At 45.8% G+C, this 13024-nt stretch overlaps 1 protein-coding gene across 1 annotated transcript; it reads left to right on the top strand.

Annotated features, from left to right (window-relative positions):
• The first annotated feature begins 315 nt into the window (after positions 1 to 315).
• Positions 316 to 9973, top strand: LOC145399342 (phenoloxidase-activating factor 2-like). The gene is made up of 9 exons (XM_080271997.1): positions 316 to 433; positions 1196 to 1421; positions 3199 to 3310; positions 4703 to 4804; positions 5585 to 5720; positions 6124 to 6238; positions 7475 to 7643; positions 9015 to 9182; positions 9644 to 9973. The coding sequence occupies exons 1-9, from the start codon at positions 316 to 318 to the stop codon at positions 9971 to 9973; spliced, it is 1476 nt and encodes a 491-aa protein (XP_080128123.1).
• Positions 9974 to 13024: the final 3051 nt, after the last annotated feature.

Here is a 13024-nt window from a genome sequence, read left to right as displayed (position 1 = left end):
ATGTCAGAACCAACATGCCTAGCCCCGGGCTCCTACACTCCTCATGGGGCAATGTAGGATTGGATGATAAAAAAAATCATTACGATTATTATCAAGATTATTTCTTACTGTTATTATTACTATTACTATTATTACTATTACTATTATTATTATTACAATTATTATTATTACTATTACTATTATTATTATTATTATTATTATTATTATTATTATTATTATTATTAGTTATTACTGTTACGATTATTATTATTAATATACAGGTAATAAAAATAATAATTCTTCTTTAGGCCTGATCATCACCAGCTAAAATTCGCCATGACACCTTCACTACTCTTCTCTCTCCTGGTGGTGTGTGTCGGGGTGTGTAGTGGCGATGGAACAAGCTGCCCGGATGACTACGAGTGTGTAGTGAGAGGCAGCTGCAGGAGTAGAGGTGAGGAGGGGTGTAGTGGAGTGTTAAGCCTTTGAGCCTGTCGTTAGGATGGTTTTGTGATGTTATTTTGTCTCGTGTGCAGATGTGGATGTGATAGGAAGCGTTAGGAGGAACACACTGAGGTGGTTTGGCCATGTGGAGAGGATGGAGAGTGAGAGACTGGCGAGGAGAGTGTATGTGAGTGACGTGGATGTGGAGTTACATGGAGAGACAGACTGACAAATGAGGAAGTGAAGGAGCGTTGTGGTGTGGATGTGATAGGAAGCGTTAGGAGGAACACACTGAGGTGGTTTGGCCATGTGGAGAGGATGGAGAGTGAGAGACTGGCGAGGAGAGTGTATGTGAGTGACGTGGATGTGGAGTTACATGGAGAGACAGACTGACAAATGAGGAAGTGAAGGAGCGTTGTGGTGTGGATGTGATGGGAAGCGTTAGGAGGAACACACTGAGGTGGTTTGGCTATGTGGAGAGGATGGAGAGAGAGACTGACGAGGAGAGTGTGAGTGAGGTGGAGGGAGGGGGAGGGAGGGGGAGGGGGAGGGGGAGGCCAAGGATGAGATGGAGGGATGTAGTGGAGAGGTATAAGAGAGAGGGGTGTGTGAGCTGGGAGCAGGGCAGTGAAATGACGGGGGACAGGGCGACATGGAGGCGATTTGCTTGTGGCCACCCCTTACAGGATTAGGACGTCTGGCAATAGATAGATAGATAGATCATTTATTTTTCAGTAATATCTAATTTTCCATTTTCTTTTATACATTTCAGGTATAACTCCTCCATCGCCGTACACTTGCGGCCACCAGTCAAGGGATTACGTATGCTGTGCTAAATATCGCCGCCCTGGACCCCCACAGAAGGGACCTCCGCCTCACAAGGGCCCCGAACCCTCCTATCGCCCCCCACCTTCACACCAGGGCCCCAAACCCCCCTATCACGGCCCCCCACCCCCCTACCATAGCCCCAAGCCCTCCCCACCTAAGGATAAGTATGGGTAAGATTCAATATGTTGGTTTTTTTTTCTCTCTCTCGTTTAAATCTTCACCAAAACATGATCAATTTTGCAACTTCAGAAACTTCAAAATATCAGACACCAGCCCCTGAACCCCCCCCCCATTTCCCCTCACCCCCAGTAAATAAGTATAGATGACATTCCGTATTTTAAAACCCTTGTAAACTTATTTTTTTCGTGTTTAAATTCAAAAGTTCAAATTACCCGCCTCAGTCCTATGCATAAATCCCTCAATCGTCTATATAAAATCCTAAACCCTCTGCATAAATCCCTCAATCCTCTGCATAAATCCCTCAATCCTCTGCATAAATCCCTCAGTCCTCTGCACCAATTCCTCAATCCTCTACATAAATCCCTCTTTCCTTTGCATAAATCCCTCAATCCTCTCTGCATAGCCTTGATCCCTTCTGTATCCCCAATCCTGCCCTTAATCCTCTCTGCATAGGCCTAAATCCTCTCTGCATGGCCCTGAATCCTCTCTGCATAGCCCTAAATCTCTGTATCCCTAATCCTGTCATTAATCCTCTCTGCATGGCCCTAAATCCTCTCTGCATGGCCCTAAATCCTCTCTGCATGGCCCTAAATCCTCTCTGCATGGCCCTAAATCCTCTCTGTATGGCCCTAAATCCTCTCTGCATGGCCCTAAATCCTCTCTGCATAGCCCTGACTCCTCTCTGCACAGCCCTGACTCCTCTCTGCACAGCCCTGACTCCTCTCTGCACAGCCCTGACTCCTCTCTGCACAGCCCTGACTCCTCTCTGCACAGCCCTGACTCCTCTCTGCACAGCCCTGACTCCTCTCTGCACAGCCCTGACTCCTCTCTGCACAGCCCTGACTCCTCTCTGCACAGCCCTGACTCCTCTCTGCACAGCCCTGACTCCTCTCTGCACAGCCCTGACTCCTCTCTGCACAGCCCTGACTCCTCTCTGCACAGCCCTGACTCCTCTCTGCACAGCCCTGACTCCTCTCTGCACAGCCCTGACTCCTCTCTGCACAGCCCTGACTCCTCTCTGCACAGCCCTGACTCCTCTCTGCACAGCCCTGACTCCTCTCTGCACAGCCCTGACTCCTCTCTGCACAGCCCTGACTCCTCTCTGCACAGCCCTGACTCCTCTCTGCACAGCCCTGACTCCTCTCTGCACAGCCCTGACTCCTCTCTGCACAGCCCTGACTCCTCTCTGCACAGCCCTGACTCCTCTCTGCACAGCCCTGACTCCTCTCTGCACAGCCCTGACTCCTCTCTGCACAGCCCTGACTCCTCTCTGCACAGCCCTGACTCCTCTCTGCACAGCCCTGACTCCTCTCTGCACAGCCCTGACTCCTCTCTGCACAGCCCTGACTCCTCTCTGCACAGCCCTGACTCCTCTCTGCACAGCCCTGACTCCTCTCTGCACAGCCCTGACTCCTCTCTGCACAGCCCTGACTCCTCTCTGCACAGCCCTGACTCCTCTCTGCACAGCCCTGACTCCTCTCTGCACAGCCCTGACTCCTCTCTGCACAGCCCTGACTCCTCTCTGCACAGCCCTGACTCCTCTCTGCACAGCCCTGACTCCTCTCTGCACAGCCCTGACTCCTCTCTGCACAGCCCTGACTCCTCTCTGCACAGCCCTGACTCCTCTCTGCACAGCCCTGACTCCTCTCTGTACAGCCCTGACTCCTCTCTGTATAGCCCTAAATCCTCTGTATAGCCCTAAATCCTCTCTGCCTAGCCCTAAATCCTCTCTGCCTAGCCCTGAATCCTCTCTGCATATCCCTACAGCTATGGTACTCCCGGCTACAGAATGGATTACTATGACGACCACTATGAGAGTATTTATGGCGCGTTATCCACCCACGCAAAGGAAATATTGAGGAACTTCCGATATAGAGAGGTACGTTTGTTTATATCGTACCGTTGGCGCCAAAATGCTTGCTTGTGTTCGCCTTTTACGTACGTTCGTTTTTTATCGTACCCTTGGCGCCAGAATGTTTGCTTGCGTTGTCCTTGGTCATTTAATGGTTGCTCTCCACGTCTCTCGATCTCTGGCAGCCTCCCTATTCAGTCCCTTATCCCTGAGGTCACACACACACACACACACACACACACACACACACACACACACACACACACACACACACACACACACACACACACACACACAACGTCCCAGGTCGTCTTAGGTCTGCCTCTCTCAACCCTAACCCCCAACGTTCACACGCCTCTTTTTCCACACCCAGCTCATCATCCGTCCTCTCCACAAGCCCTGTCCATCTCAGTCTACCCCTCCTCATCACAACACCAATACACTCCAGTCCCATCCTTCCTCCCAAACCATCTCAATCTACCCCTCCTCATCACAACACCAATACACTCCAGTCCCATCCTTCCTCCCAAACCATCTCAATCTACCCCTCCTCATCACAACACCAATACACTCCAGTCCCATCCTTCCTCCCAAACCATCTCGATCTGCCCCTCCTCATCACAACACCAATACACTCCAGTCCCATCCTTCCTCCCAAACCATCTCAATCTACCCCTCCTCGTCACAACACCAATACACTCCAGTCCCATCCTTCCTCCCAAACCATCTCAATCTACCCCTCCTCGTCACAACACCAATACACTCCAGTCCCATCCTTCCTCCCAAACCATCTCAATCTACCCCTCCTCATCACAACACCAATACACTCCAGTCCCATCCTTCCTCCCAAACCATCTCAATCTACCCCTCCTCGTCACAACACCAATACACTCCAGTCCCATCCTTCCTCCCATACCATCTCAATCTACCCCTCCTCATCACAACACCAATACACTCCAGTCCCATCCTTACTCTCGACTCTTCCATCGTAATCCTAGCCTCCCCAGGCCTCACATTCAAAGACACACTGCACATCCATCTAATCATTACCATTTCTGTACATTTGAGTCTGTGAATATCCTCATCTTTACTGCCCAGGTCTCACTACCATACAGCATTACACTCCCAACACATGCTGCATACAAAGATCCCTTAGCATGGAGGGAGAGCCCGCTTAATGTCAGGAGAGGCAACAGCTCCCTAAATTTCCTCCAACCCCTCCTCCTAGCTCTTCCAAGTAGCAAAACTTATCACACGAGAGGCTGACTAGCAAGATCAGTCCTTTCACACCAAGACTGCATTTGAAAGTTCTGTGCAGCCTAAGTATTTCAAATGTTCCTTAGGTCCTTAAAATATCACTTTAAATCCGCCCCCTGGAAAAAATGGACCCGTATACGTTAAAATTTGAATCTTTGACAGGAGTGTGGGGTACGAAACGAGTCTCCAGAAGATATGGCGCGAATTTCAACAGGGTATTTACCAGAGAAAGGAATCACCAGCTTCGGAGAATTTCCTTGGCATGTGAGTATTGGAGAACAGGGGGGGTGGGACAGAATTAATTTTTAGGTGACTTTTGGTGATTTTTAGATGACTTGATTTTTTTAAGTGACTTGATTTTTAGGTGACGGTGATTTTTTTAGGTGACTGATTTTTTTAGGTGACGGTGATTTCTTTAGGTGACGGTGATTTCTTTAGGTGACGGTGATTTCTTTAGGTGACGGTGATTTCTTTAGGTGACGGAGATTTTTTTTAGGTGACTTGGTGATTTTTTTTTAGGTGACTTGGTGATTTTTTTTTAGGTGACTTGGTGATTTTTTTTTAGGTGACGGTGATTTTTTTTTAGGTGGCGGTGATTTTTTTTTTTTTTTTTTTTTAGGCGACGATTTTTTTTTAGGTGACTTGGTGATTTTTTCTTAGGTGACTAGGTGATTTTTTAGGTGATTTGGCGAGTTTTAGGTGAATGTGGGTGATTTTAAAGTGAACTGTTGGCGAGTTTTAGGTGACTGTTGGCGAGTTTTAGGTGACTGTTGGCGAGTTTTAGGTGACTGTTGGCGAGTTTTAGGTGACTGTTGGCGAGTTTTTGGCGATTTTGGGCGAAGGATGGCGATTTTGAGACTCTTATTTACAGCATAGTCGTTTCGAAAATATACTTCCCTAAATTAGTCTATCTATCGCCAGACGCCTCATTCCCGTAAGGGGTGGCCACAAACAAATCGCCTCCTAGATAAACTCGCTAGTCAAATATCTCTAAACTTAAGTGGATATGTTAGACTGAGATTCTAACTTGCTACATTGCCTCAGGTCGCCCTTCTGGTACGTCAGCGTCACTTAAGAGGCAGACAGACGCACTCCACCTACCACTCCACTTACCACTACCACTGCGGCGCCACTTTAGTCCATCCTATCCTTGTCATCACCGCTGCCCACTGCGTCAAAGGTAGGTAGGGAGATTACCTAACACTCTACCATAATCGACTTAATCTACCCTAATCCTACACTCTCTCTCTCTTTCTCACTCACTCACTCACTCACTCATTCACTCACTCACTCACTCACTCACTCACTCACACTCACTCACTCAGAAACTGTCTGTCTGTCTCTCTGTCTCTCTCTCTCTCTCTCTCTCTCTCTCTCTCTCTCAATCACTCCCACACACTCACACGCCCAGACTCTCCCATGCTCTCTCTCCCACTCCCACTGTCACTCTCTCCCACTCTCCCACCCACCCTCTGCCACTCAGACACACTCACGCCCCTCAATCATAAATCAAAAAACAAAATTCCCGCCCATCACACATCTCGGAATTTAAAAACCAATCCGTAATTACCTTTTTTTTCCAGGTATAAAGGTGCATAGATTAAAATTGCACCTGGGGGACTGGAATCTACGGAGTTCCGGGGGTGAATTATTTCCTGCCGTCGAGAGGAAGGTGTCAAGGGTGTTTATCCACAGTGGGTTAGTATGAGACTTGAAAGTTAGTATGACAGTCACAGTGGGTTAGTATGAGACTTGAAAGTTAGTATGACAGTCACAGTGGGTTAGTATGAGCATTGAAAGTTAGTATGACAGTCACAGTGGGTTAGTATGAGAATTGAAAGTTAGTATGACAGTCACAGTGGGTTAGTATGAGAATTGAAAGTTAGTATGACAGTCACAGTGGGTTAGTATGAGCATTGAAAGTTAGTATGACAGTCACAGTGGGTTAGTATGAGAATTGAAAGCTAGTATGACAGTCACAGTGGGTTAGTATGAGAATTGAAAGCTAGTATGACAGTCACAGTGGGTTAGTATGAGAATTGAAAGCTAGTATGACAGTCACAGTGGGTTAGTATGAGAACTGAAAGTTAGTATGACAGTCACAGTGGGTTAGTATGAGAATTGAAAGCTAGTATGACAGTCACAGTGGGTTAGTATGAGACTTGAAAGTTAGTATGACAGTCACAGTGGGTTAGTATGAGACTTGAAAGTTAGTATGACAGTCACAGTGGGTTAGTATGAGACTTGAAAGTTAGTATGACAGTCTGTTTCTAGTAAGCATGACTGTTACTCTGCCTACAGTTACTATGAAAGTCAGTGTACAAGCAGCGCCGGATGGTTGTGAATATCATATAATGTATTACTCGGTGTACACTTCAAACGAGGTTATACGCTGGCACACTGCACGACAAATTAGCTTCAGTGCGCCCCCAGATACCGGTGGGCCCTTGGCTAGTGACCTACTGGTAAATCTGGCCCTGTCTACGAGTCAGTATGACATTGTGAATATTGGCCTACCAGCAGTTAGTATGAACATTTGTCTACTAGTATGACAGTGTTTACTTAGTTAGTATGAGAATTTATCTGTTATCCTGCAAACAGGATAAATTTTATTCTTGTTGTCTCAGGGCGATTTTCAAGTATTTAAGATTTTACTGTCAGGTCTCTTCCTCTTATAGTGATCCCATCCCCCTCTCTAATGGATTCTACCCCTCTATAATAGATTCTACCCCCTCTATAACTGATTCTACTCCCTCTGTAATGGATTCTACTCCCTCTGTAATGGATTCTACTCTCTCTGTAATGGATTCTACCCCCTCTATAATAGATTCTACCCCCTCGATAACTGATTCTACACCCCCTATAACCGATTCCACCCCCTCTATATGGATTCTACCCCCCCTGTGACGGATTCTGCCCTCTACTCTTCTCCAGCTACAACCCATCAACGTATCTACACGACATAGCTATCTTACAAATGGACAGGCCCGTTGACACCACAAAAACTCCCCACATCGCCCCCGCCTGCCTCCCAGAAGACACCTACAAATTCCAGGAGGAGAAAAAGTGCTACATAGTGGGCTGGGGAGACGATGTGTATAAGGTACTGCTGGGGTTTTGAATTGGCAACTATTTTTCTTATGGTGCTGAGAATATTTTAAACTAGTTCGAATTTAAAAGAGGATATCAACCGTCCATCTATTCGTTAGCTCTAATTAGTAACTGTTTCTTGTGATGCTGAGAATATTTTAAAGTAATTCAAATTTTAAACGTGGATGTCAGTTGTCCATCTATTAACTGTCACTATTTAGCAACTGTTTTTTGTGCCTCTGAGAGTATTTTAAACTAATTCGAATTTTAAAGTGTTTGTCAACCGTCTATCTATTCGCTATCACAAATTGATTGAACAACTGTCTGTATTGTCAGCTACCTGTCTATTCTCTATCACCAATTCAGATTTAAAAACTAGACTATTGGATTTTAACTGCCTATATATTCGCTGTCACAAATTCAGAATCAAAAACTATAATGGATTTTAATTGCTTATCTGTTCTCTACTGGAAGAAATTGAACTTAGATCATAAACAAAGATCTTTAAACTAATTCAGATTAAAAAATAACTGTCAACTGCCCTTTTATTTGCTAATGGAAGAGGAAAGTAAACATATTCTTTCTGTATTACCATCTGAACACTAATTTTGGATGCCAACAGCCCAGATTTGGCAGCAACTTCTTAAAGTCTACCACCATAACTATTCATAATCCTTTTCTTTCCTAGTGGAAGAGGAAATTGAACCTACGTCCTTTCTGTATTTTAAATTCAAACACTAATTTTGGATGCCAACAGCCCAGATTTGGCAGCAACCTCTAAAAGTCAACCACCAAAACTATTCATAATCCTTTTCTTTGCCAGTGGAAGAGGAAATTGAACCTACGTCCTTTCTGTATTACTATAAAATAAATATAAACTAAATTCGGATGTCAACAGCCCAGATTTTTCATATTTAAAAAGAATTGGATGTCAACTGCCCTTTCATTTGCTAGTGGAAGAGGAAACCTAACCTAGTCCTTTCTGTATTTTAATTTCAAACCCTAATTTTGAATGTCAACAGCCCAGATTTGGCAGGAACCTCTTAAAAATCAACCGCCAAAACTATTCATAATCCTTTTCTTTGCTAGTGGAAGAGCAAATTAAACCTTATCCTTTCTGTATTTTAATTTCAACCCCTAATTTGAATGTCAAATGACCAGATTTGGCAGCAACCTCTTAAAAATCAACCTCCATAACTATTCATAATCCTTTTTGTTTGCCAGTGGAAGAGGAAATTGAACCTACGTCCTTTGTATTTTAAATTCAGACACTAATTTTGAATGTCAGCAGCCCAGATTTTTCTCATTTGCTAGTGGAAGAGGAAATTGAACCTATACATCCTTTCTGCATTACTATTTGAACACTATTTTTGGATCTCAACAGCCCAGATTTGGCAGCAACCTCTTAAAGTCAACCACCATGACCTACATCACCGACGAGGACTGCGCAGACAGGCTATACGCGACGCTGCCAAAGGTCCACGACGACTTCGTGTTGGATGAAGACCTACAGAAGTGCATCTCGGGAGCGTACGGTCGGGATGCCTGTGTGGTAAGGCCAATTTTCAAAAGTTTAAGCGAAAGGTTTGTCCAGAATCACTTCAAATGTAAATATTCGTTTTTTTTTAAATTTGTCAAGAGTTGAAGCGAAAGGTTTGTCCAGAATCACTTCAAATTCAAATATTCGTTTTTTTTTTTTTTTTTTTTTTTTGGGGGGGGAACGGATTTCACCGCTTATCGCCTGAAATTAATGCTTAAATAAATGCTCACTCTCTCCACTCCATCCCTCCATCTCATCCTCGGCCTCCCTCTCCCTCCCTGCACCTCACACTATAGGTATCAATGCTGCCTTAGTTTATTTACCAAGCCACTCAATTCACAGCCCCCTCCATGTCTGTCTGTCTGTCTGTCTGTCTCTCTCACTCTCTCTCTCTCCCTCTCTCTCTCCATATCCCTCCATCTCATCCTCGGTCTACCTCTCCCTCCTCACCCTTCACTAAATTATGCCTGAAGGGTGATGGTGGGGGCGCCGTGGTCTGCCCCCTGGACAATGAGGAGGGACCGGACGCCTGCCATGACCGTAGCTGCAGACCAGAGCACTATTTCGTGGCTGGCGTCATCTCCTTCGGGTCTCCGGCGTGTGGGGAGGGATCGGTGACGGTTATAACTGACATTGTGGAGCACGTCAACTGGATCCACACCATTATTGACCCGGCTGGTGGACTCAAGAACTACAACAATCACTACTACGATAAGATTGGCCACTACACCGGACGAGCTGGTGATGGAGCCGATGACGAGGTTGATGCCAATTCCACCGCCACTACTGAAAATGAAGTCTAGGTTAAATTTGAAAATATTTAAACCCCAAAACGGTTAATGTTGTGAGAGTGAAGTGTAAATAGTTTAATATGAATTACAAATAAAGCCAGTCTTCTATCTTAGCGCAGTTATTATTATTATTATTATTATTATTATTATTATTATTATTATTATTTTACCTTTCCACCCTTCGTTAATTACATGACTCGGAACTTAGGGTGGCATCCATCCAGGAACCACACCCCTATACTATTTTCTTGCGTACTTGTACACCAAAGTTGGATACAGTCTTCTATCAGTGCAGTTATTATTTTTTTGCCTTTCCACCCTTCGTTAATTCCGTGACTCTGAACTTAGGGTGGAGAGGCGCAAAAGTGGCAGCCATCCAGGAACCAAACCTCTATACTATTTTCCTGCGCACTTGGTTGCCTAAGGTGGATGGCTATTTGACCAGACAACTTAAAAACAAGAATTATAGACAAGCTTAGTCTTTTACATTTACACGGGGACAGGGTGGCTTAGTGGTAGAGCGCCTGACGAGAGACCAAAGGATCGAGATTTCATGCCTCGCCTGGGTAGCTGCCCTGCTGGGAGAGAGCGCTTTCCCGTCACCTAGCGGGGATATATGATCTACCAAGGCCTAGTTCAGGGTTTCCCAGTAAAAGAATTCAAATTATCCATCTACGTTATTAAGGTGACGTACAGACAAGCTTTCAGTCCATCTTTTATGCCGCGTAAAATGCAGTGTGTACTGGGAGCAGGGCAGTGAAATGGCGGGGGACAGGGTGACGTGGAGGAGATTTGTTTGTGGCCACCCCATATAAGGGATTAAGGCGTCTGGCAATAGATAGATGGATAGAAAATGCCGTTGTCTTGGGTTCTTGCATGACACGTAATTTGAAATGCGTTTGTGTTGTGTTTACATATTTGCCAATTTTTTTTATCTTAAAAAACCAAAATAAATGATAGTATATATATATGTTAAAATTACTGTGCTTTTTCATTTATTTTGAGTGATTTTTTCTGTTTTCTGCCCTTTTCTTTTTATATAGGGGAGAGAGAGAGAGAGAGAAGGGGGGAAGGGGGAAGGAAAGGGTGAGATAGGAGGAGAGAGAGGAGGGAAAAGGAAAGGGAGACCGGAGGGAAAAAGGAAAGGGAGACCGGAGGGAAAAAGGAAAGGGAGAGAGAGGAGGGGAAGAGAAAAGGGAGAGAGAGGAGGGGAAGAGAAAAGGGAGAGAGAGGAGGGGAAGAGAAAAGGGAGAGAGAGGAGGGGAAGAGAAAAGGGAGAGAGAGGAGGGGAAGAGAAAAGGGAGAGAGAGGAGGGGAAGAGAAAAGGGAGAGAGAGGAGGGGAAGAGAAAAGGGAGAGAGAGGAGGGGAAGAGGAAAGGGGGAGAGAGAGGAGGGGAAGAGGAAAGGGGGAGAGAGAGGAGGGGAAAAGGAAAGGGAGAGAGAGAGGAGGGGAAGAGGAAAGGGAGAGAGAGAGGAGGGGAAGAGGAAAGGGAGAGAGAGAGGAGGGGAAGAGAAAAGGGAGAGAGAGGAGGGGAAGAGAAAAGGGAGAGACAGGAGGGGAAGAGAAAAGGGAGAGACAGGAGGGGAAGAGAAAATGGGGAGACAGGAGGGAAAGAGGAAATTGATGTGAGAGGAAGGAGGGAAAGAAAGATTATGAAAGAGGCAACTAGAAGGCATAATAGACCTGTGTTATGAGGCAGCAGTGAGTCTCCTTGATTACTAGTCAAATCAGCCATAAGTCTCCTTGGTTACTAGTCAAATCAACCCCTCTTAGCATCAACTGAACTGAAAAAGGTTAAGGAATAATACTGACAAGATGGATGGGGTGAAATGATGGATTGAAGGGAGGAGAAGGAGGAATGAAGAGGGACGGAAGGAAGGAAGGAAGGAAGGAGGGGAAAGGAAGAAAGGAGGGAGGGAGGAGAAAGGAAGGAAGGAAGGGAGGGAGGGAGAGGAAAGGAAGAATAGGAGTAAAGAAGGAGGGAAAGTGAAGGAAAGAGGGAAGGAAGGAGAGAGGGGAAAGGAAGGAAGGAGGGAGGGAGGAGAAAGGAAGGAAGGAAGGGAGGGAGGGAGAGGAAAGGAAGAATAGGAGTAAAGAAGGAGGGATAGTGAAGGAAAGAGGGAAGGAAGGAGAGAGGGGAAAGGAAGGAAGGAGGGAGGGGAAAGGAAGAAAGGAGGGAGGGAGAGGAAAGGAAGAATAAGAGTAAAGAAGGAGGGAGAGTGAAGGAAAGAGGGAAGGAAGGAGGATGGGAGGAGAAAGGAAGGAGGGAGGGAAAAGGAAGGAGGGAGGGAGGGGAAGGAAGGAAGGAGAGTGAAGGAAGGAAGGAAGGAGGGAGGGGAAGGAAGGAAGGAGAGTGAAGGAAGGAAGGAAGGAGGGAGGGAGAGTGAAGGAAGGAGGGGAAGGAAGGAGGGAAAATGAAGGAAGGAAAGGAAGAGGGAGGGGAAAGGAGGAAGGAGGGGAAAGGAAGGAGAGAAAGTGAGGGGAAAGGAAAGAAGGAAAGTGAGAGTGAAGGAAGAAAAGTTGGAGGGTAGAGGAAGGAAGGAAGGTAGGAGGGAGGGAGGGGGAAAAGGAAAGATAGGAAGGAGGGAGGAAAGCAGTGAAGGAAGGAAGAAGGGAGGAAAAACAGGAAAGATAGGAAGGAGGAATGAATGAAGGAAGAGAGTGAATGAGACAGTGAAGGATGGATGGGAGAAGATTATACAGGAAGGAGAGAATGAAGGAAGGAGAGAGGAATGTGAAGGAAGGAAGGAAGGAGTGAAAATTAATGAGGAGTGAAGGAAAGATGGAAGAATGTAGAAGGAGAGAATGAAGGAAGAAAGAAGTGAAGGAGGGGTGGAGGAAAGAGGGAATGAAGGAAGGATGGAAGGAGAATGTGAGGAAATGAAGGAGGAAGCCTGGGAAAGTGAAGGAAGGAAGATGTGAGTGTGGAGGAAAGAGAGAATGAAGGAGAATGTGAGGTGAATGAAGGAACCTGTTAATGTGAAGGAAGGAGAGATGTTGAAAGTAGGAAGGAAGACGGAAGAATGAAGGAAAGGTGGGATAAGAATGTGAAGGAAGGAGGG

The sequence above is a fragment of the Coenobita brevimanus genome, chromosome 48 (assembly GCF_032717465.1).
Source record: "Coenobita brevimanus isolate Jiangsu-jjx chromosome 48, ASM3271746v2, whole genome shotgun sequence".
In the NCBI taxonomy this organism is placed as follows: Eukaryota; Metazoa; Arthropoda; class Malacostraca; order Decapoda; family Coenobitidae; genus Coenobita; species Coenobita brevimanus.
Note: the sequence above shows the minus strand (reverse complement) of the source record. Positions and strands in the feature narration are given on the sequence as shown.